The sequence below is a fragment of the Pteropus alecto genome, unplaced genomic scaffold, assembly GCF_000325575.1.
Source record: "Pteropus alecto unplaced genomic scaffold, ASM32557v1 scaffold5, whole genome shotgun sequence".
NCBI classification, from domain to species: domain Eukaryota; kingdom Metazoa; phylum Chordata; class Mammalia; order Chiroptera; family Pteropodidae; genus Pteropus; species Pteropus alecto.
The window spans coordinates 25,152,978-25,180,659 of record NW_006441953.1 but is presented as its reverse complement, the minus strand read 5'-3'; the positions used below and the strand labels follow the sequence as shown (position 1 = coordinate 25,180,659).

The 27,682-nt window shown below is 42.8% G+C and overlaps 1 protein-coding gene across 11 annotated transcripts in view; it reads right to left on the bottom strand.

Moving 5' to 3' along the window:
- Positions 1-27,682, bottom strand: part of PROM1 (prominin 1) — an 87,173-nt gene that overhangs the window by 33,080 nt on the left and 26,411 nt on the right. For 8 of the 11 annotated variants that reach the window (XM_015594950.2, XM_006918980.3, XM_015594949.2 and 5 more), the window contains 4 exons: positions 15,051-15,106; positions 9,124-9,329; positions 1,956-2,076; positions 52-115 (listed from right to left, as the gene is read on the bottom strand). In XM_015594950.2, the coding sequence (XP_015450436.1) occupies positions 52-115; positions 1,956-2,076; positions 9,124-9,329; positions 15,051-15,106 (447 nt within the window). The remainder of the gene's footprint in view (positions 1-51; positions 116-1,955; positions 2,077-9,123; positions 9,330-15,050; positions 15,107-27,682) is intronic. The other 3 variants (XM_015594955.2, XM_015594956.2, XM_015594954.1) reach the window with 1 other exon arrangement.

Below are 27,682 nucleotides of genomic sequence, written 5' to 3'. Positions count from 1 at the left end.
CTTCCCGCCAAAACATACAAAAAATTTGAAGCAGCTTTAAATTTTACTCACTGTCCAGATCTGAAAATGCCTTTTCCTTAGTGGTGTTATACTGGTCCAGTACATAGTCGATTTGCTGGGGGGAAAAAAAAAATTATCTCAAATTAGAACATTTTTAAAAGAAAGCAGGTTCTTAGAGATGTTTATATTTGCTGACACCCAGACTTCTCAATAATACTCCAAAGCTTGTTGGCTTAAGAGACATGATGCATTACTTCTCAGGCTTCTGTGAAGTGGCCACGTGGATTGGTTGGGGCTAGCTTGGCTGGGGACAAATGGACCCCTGTCTCCACATGGCCTCTCATCTTCCAAGCGGCCAGCCTGGGTGTTTTCACGTGGGGTGCTGGCAGCAGGAGACAAGAGTGGACGCTGTAAGGTCTCTGGATGCCTAAGCTCAAAACTAGTGCAAGGTCATGTCTGCTGCAGTCTTTCGGTCAAAGCGAGGCGCAGGGCCAGCGCAGATTTAAGGGGCCGGAAACAGATCCGCTTCGTGAAAGGCAGAACTACAAAGACTCTGTCTGAGGCCATTTGGAACCTGCCACACTAGGACCATTTACTCAGTGGCTGTCACTGAGCTGGCCGTCCCAGAGGCTGCCTGCTCTTCCGTCTGCTGTGTCTTGGCAGCTTTCCCGTGCCCGTCACAACACTGGTGCTATCATTTTTCAATAACTATTGCCAAGCGTCTCCGTGAAAACGTGTCGTTATTTAATTTTTTCATTTCTCCAATTACTAGAGTAAGGTTAAATATATTGCTATGTTTGGAGCCAGTTACATTTCCTCTGTAAAATGACTATGCGCATCCTCTGCCTAGTTGTTTACTGATTTGTTAAGAGCTCTTCATATATTTTCAAGTAGATAAGTTTCCCCTCAAGTCATCACAATCTACTATCTTCCTGAGTTTATGAGAACAATCCCAAAGTTCACCAGCCACGATTGCTATGAATTTAATTTTGCCAACATTTTTTTTTGGGGGGGGGAAGGGTTTCCCTTTGGTGTCTTCAGAATGATAGATAAAACTGTTATCAATTTTTATTCACAGATTGGGAAAATGAAACATTTCCCTCTCTCTGTGGCTATAAAACTATGGATAAAATTAGCTTTTCTAATCTCAATATTAAAAAATGCCTGCATTCTTTGCTCTTTTAGTTCTAACCACATTTTTAAAAAGTAGTCCAGTATTTAACGTGTCAGCGTTTTTCAGACCGTGATAAACTTGGAAGAATACGTTGTGCGAGGAGGCCCGTGGGTCCCGGTGGGCTCGTATCCGTGGAGGCTGCCCTTCCCTCCACGGTGGTGCCCATGAGCTCACAACATGTGTTTGGGCTGGTTTCCACTCATACATCTTGAAAAACGATATTCTGAATAGGCAAGATATCAACTTGCTTCTGGGACATAGTAAAAAGTGCCTTCAGGCCATCCAGTTCTCCTGTCTCAAAGACACTGTGTGTGTGTGTGTGTGCGCGCGCGCGCGCGCACGCATCTGTGCACATGCATGTGTGCGTCCCCTTTCCAGTCTCTACAGTTATTAGCACATGGATGTTTATAAAGTAGAAAGACTTCGTTACAAAGGTAACTTCATGCAAACAACGGGGAGTGAACTACATTGCCAAAAAGAAAGGATAATGGCACCCAGAGATTTTTCCTTTTGAAAAACTCATGAGACCATTAAAATGGTTAAGTGCTTTTATAATATGTACGATAGTTTTATGTTACACCTCAATAAAATAGAATAACAGCAATTTTGTGCTCTTTTGGAAATCGCTTGCTGGGCCTTTATTCCTTCTTCTATGAAATTAAAAGATAGCACCCATCTACATTGATGCACTGGGTTTCTAGAAGGTCCTGAGGAAATATACAGGAACTCTGAAAGGCCCCAAACACAAAGCATCACGGGATACACGGGTCGTGGTTTTTACCATTGGAGTTTCGTCCAGGAGAGTTCTCAAGTCTCTGAAGTTGCTGTCTACCAGTTTTTGAGTCTTTTCGATATGGGTCCTCAGGTAGTGGTTTGCCAGAAAACCATAGATGATACCAACGCTGCAGGAAAAGCAAAGAAAGAAGAGCGTTTACCGTGTGACCTTGGGGGACTGGCTGGGTACAGGGCAGCACCACAGAAGGGTTGAAGCAGGGCTTCTGAGAAGAGATGGGGGGGGCGCGGGGGGGCAGGGCGGGGACAGGACTCTCTTCCTCACCCGCCCTCTCCACCGCTGCAGCCTTCAGAGACCCCATAATCCACCCACCACCAACCCAGGGGTCAGGGAACAGGACTCAGTCCTCTCAGAGAAGACACATATCCACTAAAGATACATTGTTCTGTTAAATACCGAATCTTATAAAGGGGTCAAAGTTCTTGATAAAGTGTGGAAGGAACAGTAACTAACGAAGGTCACCAGGTGCTATGTGCTGGACAGTGGATGCAGGCACATGCCGTCCCCCGCAGCGCACACACAAACACATCCCCTACGCGTACCCCCGCCGCCTCCCTCCCCAAAGAAAACGATCAGGGAAAACATCAAAACGGTAAGACTGGTTTGGGCTTTCTAACGTTTTTGGTTTCCCTAATGGCCTCTGTCAGTTTCTGTATGGTCTGGGTGGAAAAGAAACATGAGTTACTTTAACGTGGAAACGCTATGTGCAAAGCTGCAATCAACAGCGTGCACACTGTATCCTTCCATTTTATATAAAGCACAAAATCATGCAAAATGACGCTGATAAAAGTCAGTGGTTATATTTGGGGAAGGAGTAGCTAATGATGTAATCGGTGTGTTCACCTCATGGAAACTCATGCGTATGTATTTATGACAAGGACATTTTTCTCCATGGAAAACACATTTCAATGAAGAGTTTCAAAAACACTATATGAAAGTCATCTTGCATGAAAGTCTCCTCTATGTGAAAGCAAAAAACATATTTTTCAAGCCCAAAAAAGTCTACATTTAATCATTCTCAGGGTTTTTTTTAAGGTTGACTAGTTACTAAGAATCTCCTGTCTTAAATTAATTCGACCGATTGATTTTCTGTGTGTGTCAAAGCCTTCAAACATTAAAATGTTAAATTTAAAATTGCTAATTACCAAGGCTTTGTTGGATTTAGCCACTAGATGGCAGTAAGGAATCACATAAACTCCTAACAACACACTATTTTACCAATGAAGTCAATAACAAAATTGTTAGTTTGTAACCATTCATTCAATGAAAAGTGTGGATAGAACAAGGTTTTGATAGGACAACGTTTTTTTGCAAATAATAGGCAAACTTTGAGAAAAATAATTCTGATGCAGAATATCACTGCTTTGCACCAAAAGCAACATCTTAGGCTTTATGCATTCTTATATTTACAGGTAGGGTGGCCGAGTATCCATTTATGCACCAAAAGTCCCATTTTCCCAGGAAATGGCTCAGTCTTGGGTAGACGGGGACAATCGTTCATCCCATTTACAGTTATGACTCATTCTGAGGAGCACCAGTTCATCGCTGGTGTCTAAAAACATTTAGACCCACAGCGATATTACATCAGGTGCATTAGGGTTTTCAAATCAATCCAAAAAAGACCATAACACAAGGTGTTGAACGATATTCCTTATGTTTAACAAGTTCCAGTGGAACATGTGCTGGGGTAGAAACGTAAGATTTGGCCACTATGCCACGAACTCATACTGTGTAAACCAAGTCACTTTCCTTTTGAGAGCTTCAGCTAGTGTCACCAAACTGAAAATTAGGTTAGGTAGTGCTTCTCCAGCTACAAAAGAGAGGATTGCACAGCTTCTCTGACATTTTTTTTTTAAGTTTGAGTTCATGTTGACGGTAATCTTTAAAAAAAAAATGAATATTAACACTGTTCTGTGCCATTCTGAATGAACACCTTATGGTCTATTTTTTGTCAGTCTAAGTCTGCACTGGTATTTGCAAGACAGACCTTGTACCATAGCAATAGTAGTTATTAAGCGATGCACTCGACCAAATAAGGCCAAATGACCCAAAATAACGACTTTGGAGCAGTGTGAACAGAAGGAAAAAATGCTGAGTCATAACAATGCATCTGGAGCTTTATGTACCATGCCAAGTTTCAAACATTCATGACAAGTCAGGATCGCCACCCGAACACCCCCGCCCAAAAGATTTCTCACTGGGGGCCCTTCCTGTCTCTCTCCATCATGTCCAAATTACTTGTCATTTATCATGCTCCAGACCCATTTCGACATACAGAAAGTCAAAGTGAACTTGAGAAACAAACAGCAAGTGCAAGTTCACGTGGGCTTTGCTGACCCTGCCTCCAACCAGCCTCCCCCACTTTGGGAGAAAAACTTCCTTGCCTTGAACTCCCAGGGGGCTCTCCCTGAAATTCTGGTGGGCTATTACTCACTTTGTACTCTATTTTGTCTTTATTTTTACCTGTGCTTAATTTCTCGAAAAAGAGGTGGAAATTGTTCCTTTTTCAACTTTGCGTAATGCGGGATCTCTTATCCACGCTGGGCGCTCAGTGAAGGTGGTTTTAAGGACTGGGCTTTGTTTCATTTGGTCCATTTAGAAGATTAGTCATATGTTTGGCGTGTCCAAGTCAGAAACTGTCTTTGTTCCTTTATTGAATAAATGCCTTTACTCACAAGTTCATCAATCAGTAAAGTGAACTGGAACATGACACTGAATTTCGATGCAACATATTTAAAAAGACCCACATTTCTGCTAATCGATTATGGATCCAATTAAAATGAAAGCATTGATCATTGAAAAAAAAAAACTGTTCTAAACAGAATTCTGGAATGCAATTCAGCAACTGTCAAAGCTGATTTTCAAAACCATAACAAATTTTAAATTTTATATTTAAATTAAGGATGGAAAATTCAAATGCCTCCCTGGGCAGGCAGAAAGCACGAGGGGCACCGGGTGTGTCCTGGACGGATGACAGGTGGGAGATCAGAGATGGGGGTGTGGTCAGCTACTCTGCAATTCTAGCAAGTGACACCATGATGGCAGACCAGTATACAAGACAGTCACAAAAATCTGGAAATCTGGATTCTTACGTAAAATCTCCCCTTTACAAATATTAGCAACTAATCATAGGAAAAAAAGAACTTTAAATGCCATGCAAACCAATGGGCCTCCATTTGCAATCTCTACTTTAAAACTTGTATATAAACACAAAAGCTATCAAAAACAATGTACTTTCATACAGTTCTACAGAATCTCCTGAAATTTTTAGCAGAAGATAAGAATTTAAAATTTTATGGCATATTAGCACTACATCTTCTATATTTTATTACGGACAGCTTAATTTTCTTACATATACTCTTAAAAGTAAATACTTAAAGCTATTAAAGGATAAGGCTAAACCTTTAAAATTTGTAGCAATTTTCTGCTACCAATTTCTACTAATTTAATGAAATAAAGTCAAATAAATATTTTCAGTCTGTAACTGATCTCTTATTTTTTAAAGATAATTTTTAAATTAAAATTTTAATTTTAAATAACCAGTCCTCTCGTTTACATTAAGAAGGTCTCGTGATTTTCAGGCATGCGAGCTCGATTTCTTTTCTGGAAACCTGTGTCTTCCAAGCCAGGAAATGACAATCACATCTAATAAAAAATGAACTTTGAAAAATAGTCATCTTCCTGAGAATTGCTGGGATTCAATTTTCACCGTGGTAATTGGCAAAAACTTATCATACGCAGAAACTTAGACATATATGGATAAATCAAGGCTTGGCCGTTCCTTTTTCTTGTTGTTGTTATTGCTTCTAACCTTTTCGAAATTCTGAAAAATGCAGCGATGACAACTGCGAAGGAAAAGGAGGAGAAAATTTGGCTTTCTCTGGAGTGAGACACGTCTGCTTAAACTGTCTACAGTGAGAGGTGGGAATTCGATCTCCTACCGATGGTCAGAGTTACGTAAACATATGTCAGCGTCTGGAGGATTCTAAGCTTCACAGCTGCCGCTGGAAAAGCTCGAACGGAGAAAGAACGTGACCACATACATTCCACACGTGCTAGAGGGCCCTTCTCCTTAATGCCCCTGTCTTTCTCAATTAAAAACAAAAGATTGAAACATTTCTAAATAAGACAAGAGCAAATGAAAAATAAGACTAATTTAAGCACCGACTTCATTCGTAATTGTAATTGTAATACTTCGTACAGAGCCACACGAAATGAAATGAGACCTAACTCTGACCCTGAAAGGCAAGTGGACCCCTCTAGGTTTCTAAATTTTTTTTTTAAAAAAATATCAAATACAAAGATTATTTATCAACAGTATCCAATCTCTGCTGAGGTCGCTTAAGCCAGAGGCTAACAGCAACTGCTCTCTCTCTTTCTGCCTTCTGGGTTTGTACACATACTTTCTCCTCCTTTCTCCTTAATCATAATATAGAAATCTGTGCGTTCCCCTAGGATTTACGCTTCTGGGCTAATTGTGATTACTTGCCAACAATACATAGCCATTATTAACCCTATGATGCTGAAGACACTTGCAAACCATGAGGGGTTTTAAAAAGAAGATATCAAAATAGCTCTTCTAAATTTTAAAATTAAAGGCAAAGAAGTTTAAACTTCTAGTCTAAATCTAAAGTAAACAAAAGAATCTCAAATACTATTCTTATGCAGACCTCTTTATAATTCATACATAAATTCAGTGTATTATGTGAAATAAATTTGTTTTAAATTTGTCACTTAGCTTCAAATGATCGATCGACTTTGATTTAATTATATTAAAATTTAAAATTGCGATCTTTCCAATTAATAAGTCTTACCTGGGCGAGGAAAAATACCTTAACTAAACGTGTAGGAGTATACTCAGGAGAAAAAATATTATCTAAATTTGATGGGTCTGAGTTCTCAAGAATAAAAATAATTATAGCATTTATTTTATATATAAATGAAAGCCAAGTTTATTTCTGACTTTGTAGCTTTATCTCTTATGTATTTTGGTATTTTTAATATAAATAATTCAATTAGCTCATGGTAAACCATAATATATATGTAATGCAAATAAAAGCTTAATTAAAAAAAAAATACAACATATATTTTTCATTTCCCCCAAAATTGAAGGCCCATTATTACACATGAAATATTTATTCAGAAAACTTAACCTGAACCCTAACCTTAACCCTAACCCTAGCAAAACAAAACAAAATTATTTATTTGGGTAAATGAATACCTACATGCAATAAAGAATTTTCCTGAAATTATATCATTTGTATTTATATCAAGAGAAAACTAGTAAATTGTTCAGTTAGTGATCACACTAAAAAGAAGCCGTAAGGGCAAATATTTTCAAAAAGCACTTTCTCATCTGAGCCTCATTTTTTGCTGTCCAAGGTATATCAAGAGAGAGAAGCTTGGCTCTCCAAGTTTTTGCATGAATAAAGGATGTAAGTTTCAGCCTTACAGGACATGCACAGGGATCTGACAGGTCTTTGGACTAAAAGTGACATTTTTGGGGTAGCTGGGGAGGAGGGAACAGCTGTAAGGTCTGTGCGTTCCCAAAAACACTTCAAACGCAAAGCAGAGAGGGACATCTGGAAATACCATTGACTCAATCCTGTTACCTTTCAGAGTTCAGCGTGAAGAAACAGATTCAAGTCATTGACACACACACAAACACACACACACACACAGAGGGAGAGGAGGAGAGAGATGCCCACACCCCCATTTCTCAGAGAAAACCCAAAATGACCCTGGAGGTCAGACAGGGTGCATGAAATTAGCTAACATATTTGTTTGGATCTTGTAGACAAGTATACTGTTAAAGTCTATTATTTCACTATGTTCAGCAAAAGTATGTCTTTGTTTAAAAAATATATATATATCACTGCTCTGGAATAAGTGGTAATGCGTTGGCTTTCGGGTGTTGTGGGGACGATTGGGTTGTTTGAGTCTAATCTTTAGGGTAATTACTTCAGGCAGGCAGTGCCTGAGCATGGTAGGTAATTCAGAGACAAAACGTGTCTGTGCAGTAAGAAGCAAGTTCGCTTCCTCCCCACTCCATGACTGCCAGTTTCCTTCCCACAGGCCACTGCTGCTGCCAGGGTCTTGGCAATCCCTTCGCAGACGCTCTATGACAATGGGACCAAGTGTCGAGTCTCCCTCCTCGTCTCGTTTTCATCATCGGTGCACATTCTGTACACGGTGTGCACCTGTTTTTCTCACTTCATCTCATTTGGGGACCATGTTGCATCAGCCTGTCTAGAGCTGCCCAGCCCTTTCCAATGGGTATATTTCATTTCAATGAATGGACGGCTCAAAGTATACATCTCCCTGGCCCCTACCGATGCCCACGCGTAAAGAACTTTTCTTGTATTTGCAGCTAGAACTTCATCTGGCAGGCGAGCCGACATTATTCTGTTTAATGTTGCTTCGTTTCTGTTTAATTCTGTTCTCTGCTTTAAATCCCCAAATATCAGTTACTTAGCAAAACTTGAAAAATGTTACTCATGGCTAATGAGCAAATGCAGTGCTCGGGGAAATGGCAAGGAGCATGCTGACCGCTGATCCCTGTCGCCCCCGTGACTCCTTGAGGTCTAGCATGATCCGTATCGTTTCTGACACCCTAAACTGTGACGTGTGCTCCGGACGTCAAGAGAGGGTAGTGGCTTAATTGCTAATTCAAGAAAACTGGGTATGCGATTAGAAATTTAATTCCATTCTGCAATACTTGCAAATGTCCCAAATCAGGGACCGTGTCCATCCCCTGCGATCCCTTTGGACTTGCAAATCAACTAGCAGATGCGGCTCTGCCTTCCTGCAGGCTGCTGGTCTCCACGCAGCTCTTAGAGAAGAAGTTGCTGTCCCAGGAGGTGAGTGCTTCCCACAGTCTAAGCTTTATCAAGATGTCTCCAAGATGAAAAATACCAAAGGCTGGCTTGTCACCTAAGTTAGGGCAGCTTGATTACGACGATAACTTCAGTTCCGGTGGTTTCTTTTTATGCCACCCTGGAAAAGCATTTGTGTTCTTTTTTCTGTTTTTTTGGGGGGGGGAGGGGCAGAGTTATTATTGTTGTTTTGTTTTAAATTCAGGGGCTTAACAGTTAAAACGTGAGACATTCTTCCTCGAGCATAAACCCAATTAACTGTTGCCCACGAGTCTACTTGCCTTATAAACATACAAATCACCAAGAGAGAGACTGCAAAGTATTTCCTCAGACAGGTCCCGTTTCTCTTCTGTCGCTGGTGCATTTCTCCACCGCACTTGTTACAGGAACGACACAAACCAAAGCAAAACCCCACCAGAGGCATCAGAATAATGAAGAGCAGGCCAAGGACGGCGCAGATAATGATCCCCAGCTCATACTGGATGATCTGTAAAGCAAGCAGAAGAAAGAGCGGACGCTGTGACACACGGTGACAAGTGGGCCACCATGCGGTGCGCCCGTTCCGTTTTCTTTAACCTACTTGTCGCCGTGAGTGTGCGTGTGTGTGCCTGTAGTTTCCATTTTGAAGCTCCTTCTTGGAGCAGAGGAAGGAGAGAGGTAAGTGATCAGAATATGGGACCAAGTGGTTACTGTTCTCTCTCAGCTCCCCGGGTCGAGTTGCAAATGTTTCATGTCCACCTCCGAGGTATTCTGTTTTCAAGCAGCGTCTCAGGTATTGGCGGAAGTACTTACATGATGAAGAGCCCGTATGTAGGGTGCTTTTCACCAGAAACGTAAGCCCATAGAAGTTATTAAGGATTCAAAGCGGTTTGGACTGGATCAATTAGTGGCAAGTTCATAGACAGTTATAATAGAACCTGGACTATATCTAAATGTAGAAAAAAGGTTCAGACTTTTTCAGTCAGACAGGGCCACTCAGTTTCCCCATCCATATACTGGGAATAATAACATACATACCTTGTAAGGTCACTGTGAACAACACAGATAATGTATGATTAGCGATAACGTGCCAAGGAAAGTACCTGGCACCAAGGAGACATTTAATGAGTGACAGTTCTCACACAGTGCCAGGGAGGCTGGGCTCGGCAGCCTGATCCTCAGACACCGTCTAGGTACAATCATGTGGCCTAAACATATTTTCATAATCATGCCTGGCTTTAGTCTGGGACAAATAAAAATGGACGAAATTTGACCTCGTTCCAATTCGTGTGTGCAGTTACTCACATCTCCGCGAAGCATGACCTTTTTAAAGAACGGCCGAAAATTATAGGTTGGCGGTTCCCGACTAATGAACCAGCTAGTTTGCAATGGAGTCTGAAGCCAAGCCGAGAAAGGTGCAGCAAAACACAGGTGTTGTTCCCAGGAGCAAGCGTGTTGTTTAGGGAGAGAACGCTGAGCTTGGAGTCGGAAGGCCTGCTTTAAATCTGAGCCCTAAACTGACAAAATCTTACAGTAGCACTAACCGCGTAAGCATATTGTAAGGGACGTATCATGAAGTGATTTAATGTGGAAACAACTAGTTAAATGCCCAGTACACAGCAAAAATCCTCCAATTAATATTAGTTAACTCAGTGCTAAAGAGTAAGAATACTTAAGAGTATTAAGTCGGGGGCACATGGCACTTTGTTATCTGGCCCGCCCGATGGCCAGGAAGAGTCGTGACTTGCTGGCACTTTTCACACTCCCTAGAGGACCCACATCGTTGGCCAACTGAGAAACTAGCCCCAGACACTCTAAAATCATATATTTTGCTATCGTTTCTCAGCAACTATTCTGAAGTACTATTTTTAAAGGAATTTAAGACCCTTTTTGAATCTTAGGAAACACGAAACCCAAATCCAGAAGGTGTAGTGAAATGATTCAAACATGCTGCCCCCTTAGCTCCAAATGCGACTTTTTATATTTTATACGCAACCTTTCTAATGTTACTAAATATTACGCCAGACGGCATCGGGAACAAGGCATGTCATTTTAAGGGTTCACTTCTAGGCTCACGTCTCGCGGAGGCCTGCTGGCAAAGACCTCAATTATTTTCTGGAACACCAAGATCTCAGGAGCGCTCTGGGGATTACGCTGATGGGGAGATCGAAAGCTAAATCTGCTGAGATGGGCTGCTATTCCTCTGTGAACTACTAAAGCCGAAAGAGAAGACTAAAGACGATACCAGAAACAAAAATGCGACACATCATTTAAAGACCATTACAGTGGAGAAGACAGCGAACCATAGAAAATTTTGGCAAAAAGTGTGACACAACTCACTGGCAGGAGACAGAGCGATGTGAGACGGCAGACAAAGACCTTACCTTCAGAATCAGGACTACGCTTTCTGGCTGTGGGAGTCAGAGCAGTTGAGGAGTTTGTGCAAAGCAAAGGCAGCGTGCAGCAAGAAAACAGAAAAAAGTGACATGAGCGATGAGCGAGAACAGTAACATCCCACACAGAGAAAACCCAGTGAGAGAAGGAGTGACGTGAGACAGGAATATAGAACTTGAGTGCTTTGTAATAGAGGGGCCATGTTTGGGGTAGAAGCGAGGTCTGGAACTTAGGATTTCTTAAAAGGTTTTGAACCAGGATGCTGATCGGTTATGAAGAAGGCAAAGAGAGGGAAAGGCACACATACTTAACACACTAACTGTGTGGTCTTCGTAAAATCGAGCGTCAGCAGCTGCCCAGAACACCAGAACCAAAGGCGACAGCTTCCCAAGTGTCCTTCCTAAAATGAATGTGGTGGTACTCTGCCTTGCTTAACAGCATTCCACAGGTTCCCACCTTATTTAACTGAAACGTGGTCCCATATTATTTAATCCCGGCTTCCTGTCCCCATTCGTCCTGGCCATTTCAGTCTACGAAAAGCATCTTGTTCTCTCTCCCATTCCTCATTCTGGGTTGTGCTGCGTCCTTGCTCAAACATTCCCATCACTCTTCCTCTACTGAAACTCAAGTCTCCACTTGGACGTTGCTTCTTCCAGGAAGTCTGCCTTGATAACCCACTCTAGGTTCATGCTGCCTTGGAGTCCTACGCTTGCCCTTTCAGAGCACTCACCCCTGTGTTTATAGTCAGCCAGCATGTGGAGAGTCTGAACAGGGGTGACCCACACTCTCTGACCCCCAAGGGGATGTATTCAGGTGCTCTGTAATACTGGCTTGTTTGGCATGGCTCATTTTTGAATCTTGAACTAAGGGCTTATAAACCCTGGGCACAAGGAATGCCCTATAAACTGAATAGTTAAATAAATTGCCCATGAAATCTCCGCCTTAACACCTCTGGCAAAAAGACTATTCCTGTGAAGACTAAATGAGTTAATATTTGAAAGCCATGTACAAGGATGCCTGCGCCATAGGATGTGCAATACAAACACCAGGAAAGTAGGATTATTAGAGTTGTTTCTTGGATTTCTACAGTTTCCTCTGTCTGGTCCCCGTTTTTCCTTCTGACTCCATAATTCCAAATCTTATTTCCCTGCTGGACTTTCACTTCTGCCTGAACTTTTTTCTCCCAGAGATAATCACCTGCTCTCATATTTTATGGTTTAACAGATAAGAGGGACAGCTCTGAGGCTGTCACACTCTGCCCACAGTTCAAGATACGTGAGAATTGTTTCTTTTAAATTAGTCACTATGGGACTACAGCACAGTCTCCTAGAATGAGCCCACTTGTCGTTGGTAGTGTGTTTGTTGGTTTGGAGTTAGACTGGTCTGGGTATAAATCCCTGCTTTGCTATGTAGTCACTGGGCGACCTTGGGCAAGGTCCCTGGCCTCTCTGACTATAGGTTTTCTTGCATCTACAGGGCAAAAATACTTCTGCCTTGGAAAGTGTCACTGTGGACTTTAGAGACAATGGGAAGCTCCCAATCCAGTGGGTGGCAGATAGCAGCCAAGAAATAATGTCTCTCATTATCACACAGAGGAAGATGATGGCGTTTTAAGAACACGCTTTCAGAAGCCTTGTGCTTTGAGCCAAGTGTTTACGAATGGAAGCAAGACTGTATTTCTTATGTACTCTACTTGCCTTCAAGTCTTAGTTTCAATGCCAGCTCTACCATGGAATCTTTCTGATTTCCCCAAGTGCAAGTACACTTTCCCTCACCTGAACGTTCATAGCCTCATCTCACGACTTCTTATACGTTGTATCTCCCTCTTCGTCTTGCATTCTGGTTGTTGAGTATATCAGCCAGCGAGGGCTGCCGTAGGCTGGGGTGTCTTAAGAAACGTGAACGTATTTTCTCAGAGTTCTGGAGGCAGGAGAGTCCAATATCAAGGTGTCGGTAGGTTTGGTTTCTTCTAATGCTTCTCTCCTTGGCTGTCGCCTCCCTGTGCCTTCGCGTGGTCTTTCCTCTCTGTCTGCGTCCTAACCGCCTTTTCTTATCAGACACTAGTCATACTGGATTAGAACCTACCCCAACGATCCCATTTGAACTTGATTACCCCTAGAAAGCCTTTATCTCTAAGTACAAAACCATTCTGGGATATTGGGGATTAGGACTTCAACGTATGAATTTCGGACCTCGTTCTGTCCATAGCGTCCGTGCCTGTACCTTATCCCGCGGCACCCCCCCTCCACCAACTGTGAGATCTGGGAGTCAAGGCCACACTTTCTCATGTCTATACCGCCACCGTGCGTTGCTCCTAGAGAGCACTCTGCAAATATCGATTAAGTGAATACATTAAACAAAAGAGAGAAAGTAAAAAAAAGAAAAACATCGGCGAGAAGAGGGGGCCCAAGAATCTAAATGCGCTATTTTTAACTTTCAGCTGATGTCCAGAAAGGAGGCAGTTCCGTGAAAAGGAGTCATTTTCCTTCCAAAGTCAGGGCCCCCCCCCGCCCCCACCCCACCCAGAGCACGAAAGGCCTGCGCTTCGGAAGACTTCCGAGCTTCCTGATGAAGAAAGTTCACGAGTAGAGCCCCAACCGGAAGATGCTGGCCGGGCTGCCCAGGCTCTTCGGCCATCTTAGCGTTCACCAGATGAAACTCAAACTCTGAGCTCAGGACCTTGAGAGCTAAAACAACTGCCCCGGGCCACTCACCTACACAGATCTTACCTGTGTGACTGCACTAATTAAAAAGCCAGTGAGCACTGGCCAGCATAGAAGATGCTGTTGATGCCTGCCCAGGTCCCTCAGGCCTTAGCCATCTTGGTGTTTCTCCTCAGATGTCTAACTTCTGGTTCTCGAACTCTGTGTTCAGAGGCATTTTCTGGAACCACAGGAGGTTGGAAATGCCTAGAGATGAACACTGTCCCCAACCCCCAGGGGCCCTTGAGTAATGCAGTGAAGAAATAAAATGGAGTCAGTACAGTCAAGCTGCTAAATTACTAAAATCGAGTAGGTTAAGGCCTGGGGAAACAACTGAATTCTTGTTTTAGTGAGCTCGGAACTGAAATTTTTAAACTTGCAAATTCAGCGTCAACACCCGGATATACATCAAATCTCCAGGTAACCCTCTCATTACCCCCTGAAGGGCTAAGGAAGGACTGCGTTCACGTTTACAGGCCACCTGACGGCCAACACTCAGACCATCGATCATCTAGAGGCCCGCTGTCTCGAACCGATCCAGAAGTTAAGAACGCAGGACTTAGGAGTCTCGAGAATGCAACTTTAGTATTGAACGACTCTAAGCTTTTCTTTCTTCTTTGGAACACCGCCGAGTTTTGCCTAGCTGTGTTCCAGTCTGCAAACTCGAAGACCCACGCGTAAATCTTTGTCATTTATTTCTAGCAAAGCCTCTAGACACATTCTGAGCGCTATCAGTAGGTTAAGTTTTTGGGGAGCCTAAAGTTATACACAAATTTTCAATCGTGTGGGGGGTTGGTGCCCCAAACCCTCACAGTCCAAGGGTCAGCTGTGCTTAGATGGTTCTCCCCGCTTAGCTAAAAAAAGTAGCATAATACTTCCTTCAAGAAAATGTTCATTTTTAAATAACATACAACTTGAAAGGTGAATGTTTCTTCAAATGCTACCTTTGGAAATTTTGCGGCAGTTCACATGGGATTTATAAGGTGTTTCAATATTCCATAGAAGTTCTTCGTCAAAAAACGTTACTAAATTCACAGATTAAATAACCAACTGGTCATTTAAAGATCTACTTTCAAGTCAGCCAAAATTCTGCTCATACTTATTTTAATAATAAATACATCAATAAAAATTACCTTCTTATAATCAGCTGAGAGGTCAAACTTGTTTCGTAATACATTCTTGAGAATATCTGGGGAAAAAAGCCACAAAACAATAGCAAGATTACTTATTCCGTAAAAACATAAAATGCGTATTTAGAAAATAAAGTCTGTATATGTTCACAAATTACTGTACCTCTACATAGTATTCTTAGAATTATTCCCATTTCTTACCGTAGGCAAATAATTGAGCTAATGAGGCTTAAAAGCAACAGTCCCCAACCTTTTTGGCACCTCTGAGGTGGAGCTGAGGCGGTGATGCTAGCGCTGGGGAGTGGCTGCAAATATAGATAAAGCTTCACTCACAGGCCCACCGCTCACCTCCTGCTGTGCGGCCCCATTCCCAACAGGACCCAGACAGGTACAGGTCCGCGGCCAGGGGGCGTTGCAGATCTCTGCTCTAAAGCAAAGACTAGAAGACAAATATTTTCGATGTACTGTTTTGCCAGTGGCAGGATTAGAAGGTTACCATTTTTATAAGTTTTCAGTTTCTCACAATACACCTTAATATACACCAGCAAACCACATGTACTGTATTAATAAGCACTGATAAAAACTACACTGAAATAGATCATTTTTATTTATTTGAAACCAGAAATCTGATTTATTCTTTAATAATTTCACATTTATATAATGTTTTACAAATGAATCTTACAATTAACCTAACCTAAGAGTTCTCAATCACACGAGACCTCCCTCCCTTCCCACCTCTAAACACTGCATTGAAAACCCTGAAATGCCGTATGAAACTGAACTGTTTTCAGGCACGTTCATTCTGGGCATTTTTGAATTCTCACATTGGTTGAGAGCCACCTCTTATTCCAATCCTTTAACCTAGTAATAGTATGACACGATTGGTGCCCAGACAGTAAGAGCGACTTGTCTAAATTTATAAGGTAAAGGTTAATTTTGTTCATCGCTGTTAATCTTTTCTGCCGAAAGTGTTCTCATTTTATATTGTTTTGTTTTAAAAGCTTTTTAAAAAATCTTAGTGAAATTTTATATGCCAGTCATTTTAATTAGTCTGTTGCTTTTTTCTCTCTGATGTTTTCCAGTCTCTGTAACAGGACAGAATTATTCAAATGAAGCCTAAAATTAAGTTATGGAAGCATTGTGGCGTTAAGCATTAAAACGAGGCATTAAAATGTACAGAACAGATTTTCCTTCAGAGAGCGAAGCATTTTTTCAAGTGTCAGGCATTTCTTCTATTTGTCACTTGTACTCAGAGCTCTTACTAATAAAAACTACACACACATACACGCATGGTTAGCCTTCTCAGGCACTTAGAGTGTTGGTGTGGACATGTGATTAACCAACAGCATGAAGAGCGCTAAGTGTCACTCTGAGAAGACACCCATAGTAACCCTCTTTAACCTTCAAGGACATCTTAAACTCACAGGGTGCGGAGGGTCTCCTTACTGAGAACTGCTAATTTCTGCCTTAAATCAACACTGACCAAAGTGAAAGAGATGATTCAGATTTTTGCCAAAAGTATTAGTTTTCTCAGTAGATTAAAATGATATTCAAGTTCAATTTGGAGTCTTAGAAAAACAAGTTTTGTAAATGTATAACTTTAGTAAATGATTAATTAGATCACAATTTGAATTACATTTTTTTTTCCCCCAGGCATCAAAGACTTTCCACTGATCTTAAAAATCAATTTGACAACCCGTCCCTGTCTAGACCAAACAAATTCCTGAGGGGACGAGGGCAGGTAGGCAAATCCATATAAAACACGACCCTAGACAGTTCCAGAAGCGTGAACTCCTTGGACGTGCCGGCATTACACGGCGTGCGGAAGAGCAAGTGGCATTTTGCCCTAATGAGAGTGTTTAGGGCTGTGCTTGGTATATAATAAACTAACATGAAAACATTATCCCCTTTCAGCTCCGCCCCGGGACCGCATGCCCTTCGATGCTCTGCCCTTTCCAGTCCTTCAGCTTGTGGCACAGAATCTGAGTGCTCAGCAGAACCTATGTGTCACCTCATTTTCCTTGGCTCGCTGCTTGATTCTCCAGACACTTGCAGTTAGGTGGGACCATGTGACTCGAGTTCCGGCCAGTGGCATGTGGGCAGATGTGCGTGCACTCCATGTCCAGGCCCGGCCTGGCCTCTTTACCCATCTCCCACTCAAATATAGAGGATCCAGTGGTGAATTCTTAAGCCCCAGGGGGTGGCAGAACCATCTGACAGAGAGAATGCAGTGATGGGGTCCCCGCTCCATAACTTCTACATCGGATGAGCCATGAGAGATCAGCATTTTTCACTGAAATTGGGGCTTGCTTGTTATAGCACATGGCGTCACTTACCATAACTGAAAAAGCCTTAGCTAACTGAGACCTCCAACATTTTTCTGTTCTATGCATCTTCTACCTGTAGCCTATCCTTCCAGCTTTGACCAAACAAAGATTAATTCATTTTTCATGAGAGGGGGTATACACATACACAGCAGACTGAGACCCGGTGAAGCCAATAGTTTAAACTGAGACTTTAAAAGGTGTCTTCTTAAAAGATTGAAATTTCTGTCTTCATACAAGAGAATGCATTTGAACCCAGGAAAAAACCACTGGCAAACGCAATGCAGTATAGCTAGGATAAAACATTCTTCTTGCCCGCTCTCATTCATGGCTCTGCAAAGCTTGGGGAGTCATTCACAGGCCTGTCTTAAAGGTCCACAAGCCTTTCAAAAGCTTCAGCACCAACTGAGTTTTCCTAAACGACAAAACACATGTTCATAACCAGTTTAAACCGCAAATTCAAGCACGTCTCTACTGCCAAAATATTGAAAGAAAACCCTCTCAGGTTGCAGTGTCCTGCTGGAAAATGCGCATCAAAAAGGAATTAGGACTCGGCTGGCTTGAGAGCTTGGTACCCTCTCCAAGAGTTACGCGCATAGAATGGCTGTTAAGATGGCTTGGGAGCACCAGCCTTCAGGCCCAGGCTGCTCTTTCTGGAGGAGGATGAAGATTTAAATCAAGATGCACAGAGTGTAGGTGGACTTATAAACACTTGTGTGGTTTGTATGTGGTCGCCCGCACTTTTCCTTGAGCCACCAAGTGGCAGGGGTCTTAGATTACTACCGGAGGTAATTAGCGCAGTCAAACCCAGCCGCCCTCATCTGTCTAGACTTACTGGGTTTTGTTTTTATGCTTGAGACATTCCTGATTCAGATTTCCAAAACGAAAACTTGCCTCTTCTTCTCAACAGAAATATATCTCATTAATTCAAACAGATTCAGAAATTTCTCGTTATTTGGATCATTGGATGTGGTTTGCCTTTGATCGAGAAAAATGTTTAAGGAGCCATCTCATTGCATGAAAATGTTTAGATCTACGTTGAAATCAGCATAGTAGGTGTGATCAGTTCTGATACCCGAGAGAGTAATTAAAAAAGAAAATGCAGGGAATCGTGACTTAGACATTTTATTTTAACTTAAGGCATAGAAATATGCACTTGCCCATCATTTGATGAGCGGCTGGGGTCCTTTTTTAAGCATGAGTCCTCTGCCTGGAATGGAGGCGAGTTAAGATAGCACCTATGGTAAAATAAAGCTCCTCCCTTGTTTAAAGGTCGACTTGTGCCGACCACCCTATCTCTAAGCCACACACTTAGGATCGAAGAAAATGGCGTCATTGGCTCACTAAGTCACACCGTCTACACATAGCACAGGTATTTCAGAGAAGACACTCAGTGACCATAGACTCTGCCTCAAGATAGGAGAGAGCTTGGCTTACTTATTCTGCAGTAATTCGGAGGGGAGAGGGATAGGCTTTCCTATAACTACACACTCCTCCCCACCCCAGACCCCAAACATTGGGATGACTGTGCCAGTCAGGGTTCTCCAAAGAAACAGGAGCTATAAGAAACAGAGATGGAGATAAAGCGAGGGTTAGAGCTAGAGCTAGAGCTAAGACAGAGATACATATAGAAAGATTTCTTTCAAAGAATTGTTAGGGATGAACTCTTAAGGGCAGGCCGGCCGGCCGGCTGGGCCCCCAGGCAGGCGCCGATGCTTCAGTGTGGAGGCAGACATTCTTCTTCCTCCAGAGAGCTCAGTTTTTGCTCTTAAGACCTTCAGTCAATTGGACGATGCCCACCTACACTAATGCAACTAATCTCCTTCACTTGAAGTCACCTAATTGGAGGTGTTAACCACATTTACAAAAGACTTTCACACCACCACCCAGATTAGCGTTTCATTAAGTCACTGGGAACTGCAGCCTGGCCAAGTGGACACAGAGGATTCGCCACTGCTCTGCCCAAGCCGGCTCTGCTGCCCACGGAATGGTGACGCCCCGTAAGCATGCCGGCGCAGAGCACATCTGAGCATCCTTGTCACATACAGATAGGGCAGACTCGCCACCATTAATGGCCGCATCTGACGACGTGAGCCCCTGCCAAGCAAAGGGTCCAATAGGGGCCCAGTTAGTACAATGTCAGGGACCACAAGCAGTCCCTGAGGATAGCTAACCTTGGAGGATGGCCTTGAACCACTCCCCAAAACTGACTTATGTTTGGTCTGCGCTGGATTAAAAGGCAGGCAAATAAACGCCTTCGGAAAAGAGTTTCATTGAAAATGACAGAACTAAACTAGTTCGTGACTTGCCAGGTTAAGTGTCGCGTCTCCGGAGAACTCACTGAGGAAGCTCATCTCCCAGCTGCCCTGGCTGGTTGCCTGTGCTCTTCGCTGTCCTTTGCCACTGGGGCGAACACCCTCTGCCCACTCCATGGCTCACATCTTCCTGTGGCTGCTGGGGCTGGGGCTGAGCGCAAAGAAGTGATTTTGGGGACCCAGATGATGCCAACTGCCTTGGGCCCTGGAACTCCGCAAACCCCTCGAAGAGCGTGTTTCCTGCTGGAAGGGCTGCCCCGTGCCCATCTGAATCTAGTACTCGGGTGGCACGCGTTTTCACAATGACTTCACGCAGCCACCGCCCTGCAGTCTTCCCTCACGGAGCATTTGCTTCTACCCTCTGGGCCTCCGTCAACATGGCTAAATGCTTTGGTTTGATTTTTTTAATGAAGGAATTGATGCCTCGGACCCTTAGAGATCAGGCCGGTTTATTAGAACTTATCGAACGTACCCTCCGTGCCTCCAAGTATACAATCAGGTGTTCTGGAAGGCGAGCCCCCCCTGTTCGTGTATTTAACATACAACCCGGGCACCCTCGCCGAGGTCCATTCCCTCGTTACAGCTGTCGACACGTGACTGTGCGGTTCTCCTTCAACTGACGGGAACTGTCAAGAGTTAATGGTGCCGCTGACACTCTCCCTGTGAGAAAAAACGCTGCACGGGAAGCTGTGCTCCTGAAAACATGTGGGACCGGGGTAGCTTTCTCCCAGGCGGGGCTCACAGCAACCCCGTGCAAGGGGATTTCATTTCACAGTGAAGCAGCAGGCAGCCAAACCTGTCACTGGCCCGGCTGGCCCTTAAATCATCTCAGATTCCTTCAGAGGAAGCAGGCGCTCGGGTTGCACAGGCGAAAAGAGGCTTCTGGGGTCCCCTGGAGCATAGAATCATTGACACGGCTGCGTGTCCAATAGGGGCTCAGGGCCCGGAGGCTTCCCTAGTGATGGGCGGGCCTGGCAAGGGGCCCCTAGACGAGTAGGGCGGCCCCATCATCACTACTGACGAATCCAGGGAGAGCGGGCAGGGAACACCGCCCACATATCTGTGGATTCCGGAGGCATTTGGTCTGCTTCCTCGCCTCAGACATTCCCGGAGAGTGTAATTCCATGTACAGCCTTTGTCTCTGCTATTCGTGGGGGAAGGTTTGCCTAGAGCACCTCTGAAGGAATGCGGTTCAAATCACATTTTGGGGTCTGTGCCGGAGGCCCACGTGATCTCGCACACGCTCCTGTGAAAATGCGCATCAGCTAAACCCCGGTTCCTCACGCTGAGTGACGGAAGGCTCAGCTATTGACGATCGCCTCCCTCCAAGTGGGGACAGAAAGTGGGGCTAGGAGCGGAATGAAGGGGGGACTTTCTTTTCCCCTGTATACCCTTTGAGCTCATTTAAAAATTTTAAAGAATTTACAAAATATGTTAAACAAGATACTTTTAGAAATGCTTTTGAACCTCTTCTCCCTGCCCCCCATGCACAAATAAAAAGACATAGTTCTTAACACTGTCAAGTTAAAAATGGTATTTCCTGTAAATATAACACAGATTTTACAGTATCCTGTGCAGCACATGTAACCTGAAGCCGTTTTTACAGTATTTCAGCATGTAGTATTTGTCATTTAAAAAACAAACAAAAAAAAACCTGAAAAGAAATAAGGCTGAAATCTGAAAAATGTAGATGCTGCCCCGTAAAGAAATAATTAAATATTCAAGATCTAGAAAAGCCCGGTTTTGTCCCAGCAAGTGTTTGGTTCGGGCAAAATATAAAATATCGTTAATGATATTGTTTCCTGTGGTCGTGTTTCTGTCCCTCGTGCTTGAACCAGCTGAGCTGTGTGCTCTCCGAGAGTCTCGCGTGTGTGTCCCCAAACTTTTCTTTCTGCTACTTGTCCTCGTTGATGCGATTACATGATTTAATTAAATATTGTGTAAACAGATAAAATATGACTACAGAAAGCAAAAAGTTGTCGTTTACATAAATTCTAAGTTGAATGTTTTTTAAAACCCTGTAAAGAGGCATCATTTTAAGAAGAGAAGGCGTTCTTGGGTTCAGTGTAGGGGAAGCAACTTGAAAAGCTGAGAGAAAACCAGTAAAAAAAAAAAAAAAAACCTAGAAAAAAAAAAATCAGCCTAAGTTTACACCGTAAATTCTTGTTACTGGAATAAAACTCAAACCGGAAATCACAAAAGTCATGCTGCTGGGGAAATTCCTATCAGGAGAAGCACCTGGGGAATCAGGAGGTAGGAATCTGCAAAAACAACATCCCTTGCACCAGCAAGCGGAACTAGCCAAATGACAGATGACATTATTGCTTTTCCTGGACCCACCCGAGAGCTGAGGCTGCAAATCAGTCAATTTCAAAGAGTGCTAAGTCCCTTGGAGGAGAGACAAGGGACCCAGTTTTCCCTTTGAAGCAGGTGAGAAGAAATCACTGAAAATGTTCACAGGCTCTTAAAGGCCTTATGCTGGCTAGCATGTCCCTGTGGAAGGTTCTGGAAGTCCCAGAAACAATGAGGAATTTGCATTTGCTTGCAAGCCCCAATCCGTACTCACGAGAGAGGCTAGGGCAGGACAGGAGCCTGGAGAAAGTCCCCTGAGTGGCAAAGTTATAAGGGCTGCAGCTGGGGGACAGGCACGAAGCCCTGCCTACATCCTTAGACCCTTCTCTCAGATGAAGCATAAGTGTAAGATCACTGGAAGAGAGGCCGCGGACCCTCTCTGTCCACGGCCAAGGCAAAACGCCATTGTTTTTATGGTGAGAGTACACGCGAAAGCTGGCTGCCTGGAGGGAAGAGACTGGAAACCCTCCTGCTTGTAGGACACAGGGAAAGGCCCACTGCCTCAGGGGACAGAGAGGAAGCAAAACCCTTCTGCTTCTGGGGAAGGAAAATACTGATAGTCATGCTGTCACTGGGATCAGGGCAGGAAACTCCTCCCCAAAACCAGCAGAGATTCCAGGTGAGAGTTTAGCTGCCACAGGAGGAAGTGTAAGAGCATTGAGAAAGCCCCATTTCTCTCCCAAGCTCAGTGGCACAGGGTCCGCCTAAGCCTGAGGCTGGATCAGGATTACAGAGACCCCCTGATGCCTCCCACCATGTGCCTGGCACCAAGTGACAAGCATCTCGCCATGAAGGAAGTAGCAAGAGGAGGTGAAGGGGTCTTCTGTGGCACAGGCGAGTAAGAACTGCTAAAAGCTGAGGAGGGAACAGAAACACTGAGTCAAACCCCCTCGCCCCCTTGCCTGCCAGGCCCCACACTGCGCGCAAGTCTATTGGCAGAGAAATTTACAGCTGTGGTACATTGAAGGTGACGATGGCAACAAACTGATCGATCCAGCTCAAGTCCTAACAGAGGGACTCAAGCTCCCACACTAACAGCCTATAGGAGAGGAGGTATGAAGACGATTCCCCCCAGTTTCCACAGTTCTGCAGTACCCGACACAAAATAAATGTCCCCAAGTGGTGGAGGATGACGTGGCAAGTGCTGGTGGTGCTGATGGTGGAGGTGGTGGTGGCTGTAATGATAGTTTATGAAAAGATAGATCTCTGGGCTTTTTAATCCAAGGTAAATATTGGCAAAACATCTATCGATGGCAAATAAGAGGATAAGACTGGGAGACAAGAGACGCTGGTCTTTGTCTTGGTTCTTCATTTGTTGGCTCCATTATATTCTGTTCCCTTACTTTCTTGAGGCCAAGTTTTCTCATATGTATAATGACATGGTCAGACTACATTCAGAAAGGTATCTGATAGGTACGAATACGTCCCAGACCCGGGACTGGGTGCTAAGGATACAGAGATGAAAAGATAAAATCCATGCCGTCAGTGCACTCATTGTCTACCGGGATGACAGGTGCATAAGTAAAATGAAGCAGGTGCGCTATGTGGGAAATCGAGGTCATGCAAAGTTCCGCATCAGTGGGCTTTTGCAAGTCGCTTAACCATTCTGTGCCTCAGTTCCCGCAACTGTAAATGTTAAGCAACCTTATCAGTAAGGTCCTATTGAAAACTGGGGGGCCATTAACAAATGATTGACTCTGAGCTCCCTAAAAGCTCTAAATATCCATCACTCTGCTAAGTAAAGGATGCACCTACTGTGTGTCAAGCCCCTACTGAGCCCCAAATGAGCTGATTTTATGTTATAAGATGCTGAGTGGGAGGCACTGGCTTGGCCATGGGTCACGTGGGGTGCGAGACCTCACGGGATGTGCTTTGGTCATTCCTTGCCCTTTGTGATCAATAGTAGACCCACACTGGCTGACTGGTCAGGTGGCCAAGGCTCAGGGCTAATTTTGGTCACAAAAGGATTTTTTTTCTAAGCCACGTAAGCTGGGACCTGACTCCTGGCTCTGGTTTAGTGAGCCCAGCCTTTGAACATAGCCCTCCGGTTGTTCCTCGTGGCAGGGTGAGAGGTGACATGAAACTCAGAATGAGACCAGGATTAATAAGAGCCCAGTGACCCCCAAAGACAACTTCTCAAACCCAATGCAAACACACCTGCTTATTAGCTTCAAATCTCTCCTAAATAAACTTCCTAAGTGTCAAAATCTCAAACAAAGAAAAAAGGGATGAAATGCCCAAAGGCCACCTTCTTTGAATTTAAACACAAAACAAACCAGCTTCTCTGTCGGATCTCCATCTCTGCCTATTTATTGGCTGTGGGATCAGAAACCCTACAGCCAGTTGGAGATGCTTTGTGATGATAGCTCAGCCTGAGCCCTTGTGGGCCCCCACTGAGAACCCCACACTCAAAAAAGCCTTCTCAGTAATGAAAGAAACACAGAGCCTTCCTCCCCCATTGTTTCTATAACTGTATGCAGAAACATATATTCACGCAATCCAAATCCTTCTGCTCTGTTCAGGCCACTCACAAAATCACCACTAAATCCTTGGGAAACACTGGACCATATGGGTTTTCCCCATTCCTGTAACGGTACCGGAATACAGCAGGAAGCCTCCTAATGAATGGGAAAATAACGACAGAAATTACCATTTTATAACCAATAGTGATGATTTATTAAGGCAAGAGTAATCTATAGATGCTAAGAACACTAGGCAAATGATTGTTGGGAAACAATAGAATATGGAAAAGTCTGGAAGACACCACCTTAACCAAATCATCAAACTTAATTTCACCAACAATGGGAAAAGTTGACATTGATGACAGCCTGATGTGATCCACTGACTAGGTACAGCATTGGTGTGGTGCCCCTGGCAAAATATTTGATTTGACTCTCATCTTTAGAAATCAAGGTAATTTCAAAATCGAGAGATATTTTTTGGGAAAAATGGCTTAAGCTCTTCAAAAAAGTTTTTACATGTTATAAAAACAAACAAACAAAAAAGGTTAGGAAATGATTCTAGATCAGAGGAGTCTAAATCTACACAGGAGAAGCAGGATTCTTGACTAGATCTAGGGAATAAAAAGTATAAAGAACATTCTGAGAAAATTTTGAGAAATATAAATATGGGCTATCTACTAAAGTGTTATCTTAACATTGAATGTCCTCAGTGTCATCCTTGCATGTGGTTATGTAGGAGAATGACTTATTCTGACGAGATGCACATTGAAGTATTTAGACGTGTGGCAACATATTAATAATGGATGAATCTAGGTAAAGGATAGACAAGTGTTCATTTATACTATTCTTATAACGTTTCTAAAGATTTTTAAATACTCAAAATAAAAATCCGGAAGGAAAAAAATTCCTGGATTTCTTCCCACCTTTCTCTGTAAACTTTTCCAAACTCATTTTTCCAAACTGTGCTTTCAATACCCAGTTAGCCAGTAAACCTATTTTCCTGCATATTGAGCTCAAAACTTTTAGATTCTGTCTTAAAGAGTCACAGTGTTTTATGGTTTCTTTCTTCTTTTTTGAGATTCTGATTCAAGGAAAGAAGGGAATCAGTAAAAAGATAATTGGGGAAACGTGGATATTAAATTTAATGATGAGAATTAACAGTAAAAAAAATTAGAATTCTTACTAATTTTGGTAGATTAGTAATGACATTTTGGGTAGCAAGAAATGTCCATGTTCTTTAGAAATACACACTGAGGTGGAAAATGAAATGATGTTATGGATGAATTTGTTTTAAATGTTGTAGCAAAGAAAAATGTCAAGTAAAAAGAAAGAATAGATGAAGTAAGACACTAGCAGATAATTTTTTCACCTGGGCAGCTGGCATATGGGGATTCATTCCGTGATTTTTTTCCAATTGGGGGGTAGGCTTGAAATTTTTCATGATAAATAACCTTACATTCCTCACACTCCATCATCCAGCTCAGATCTTCATCACGTTTAACGTAATTTTAATGAAGTCACTGACGATTTGCTTGGCCTTCCATCTCTCTTCTACTCCATTACATTCTATTCAGAGCTGTCAGATTAATTAGCCTGCAATCTCTTTTATTCTCCACTGATTATCCACTGATTATCTTTTAAACTATCTGTAATATAACCCTATCCTTCCAACTGAAACCAAAACAGGCACAGGCTTTGGAGTAAGAGTGACCAAACATATATTTTTGATTGCCCAGACAGTCCTGGTTGCCCAGACAGAACCTGCTGTTCTGGCCTAATTATTACTGTGTTCCCTTTTTTACTCTTAAAATGTCTTGGTTTAGATGGTAAATTGAGTACTGGATTCTAGATCTGATACTTTATGCTGTGACCTTGGCAATACATTTAACATCCGTGGGCCTCAATTTTCTCATCTGTAAAATGAAGGTAATAATACACATCATTAAGATGCCCAGCACATACTAAGCAATAAATAGACAGTTGCTATAATTATATTTCCCTCCAAACAAGACCCCTCCAATCCAACCAGATCTCTTTCCTGGCCCCCCAAACCCACAACAAAACCTGACTTGCCCATGATCCCTCTGAGACTCGCTGATGCTATTCCGGCACCTATCAAAACCCTCACTCTACCCTTTTAAGTTAAAACTTGAGGTCTTCAGCTGACTTCCCTCATTGCTAAACCTTACAACTAACTCATCACTCACTTATGACATTAAATGATCCACTGGCTTGCATGTTCCCTGGACTATTTATTCTCTGTAAATACATTTTGTCTCCTCAACTAGAGACTGTCCATTCCTTAAAGTAGGAGATGTTCTCTCTCCCACGTCAATCTCACAATCTCTAACTCAGTGCTATGCACCTGTGGCAAGAGTTCAGTAAAATTGCATGCCCTAAACGAGACAGCTAAATGAGATCTCAGAAGCTAACGTTCTTCTAGGCAATAATATTTTCCTTGAAAAAAAAAAATCTAGAAATCAAACACGGTACTATTCTTAAGAACTTTTGTCTGGTCTTATTTTAAGAAGTTCCTGCACATCCTTCACCTCGGCTTCATTATCAAGCCTCAGAGTGGCTGAGGCAGAGAAATTAGACTTCTTACAAAGTAAAATAAAATCCCAAATCATCATTATTGTTGAACTTTAAAACTCCAGCTATTCTAATGGTACAATAAACATCAGACAAAATCTGATTTTCTTACAGCTCTAAGTCCTTAATTCAGTCTGGTTTTTAAATGGGCAACCTTTGAATTCTTTTTGTCACATTTATCATAATGAAATATTATTAAACCCTCAAGCACCTTCGTCCTAGATAATCTGCATACATAGACCAGTGGGTAAATGGTTTGAAACCAGATAATCTAAACATCTTTCTGCTTTTGCCCTAGGTCATACTTTTATGATTACATTCTATGTAGGGACAGAATGTAATTTTAACTACATAAAATCAATAGCAAAAATAACCCTTGGCCTAGAAAAAAAAAAATGTGAAAAGCAACAGACCAAAACGTAAATACAGGTTATCTTTGGAGGAAAAATGGACCCTATCTTAAAATTTTCTGTTTCTGTGTATTTTGTATCAACACACACTACTTGTAAAATGGAAATAAAGGGATATCTGTTGTGTTTGTAATGAACGACATTACAAAAAACGAGGAGTGTGCTTACTTAGTCAACAAG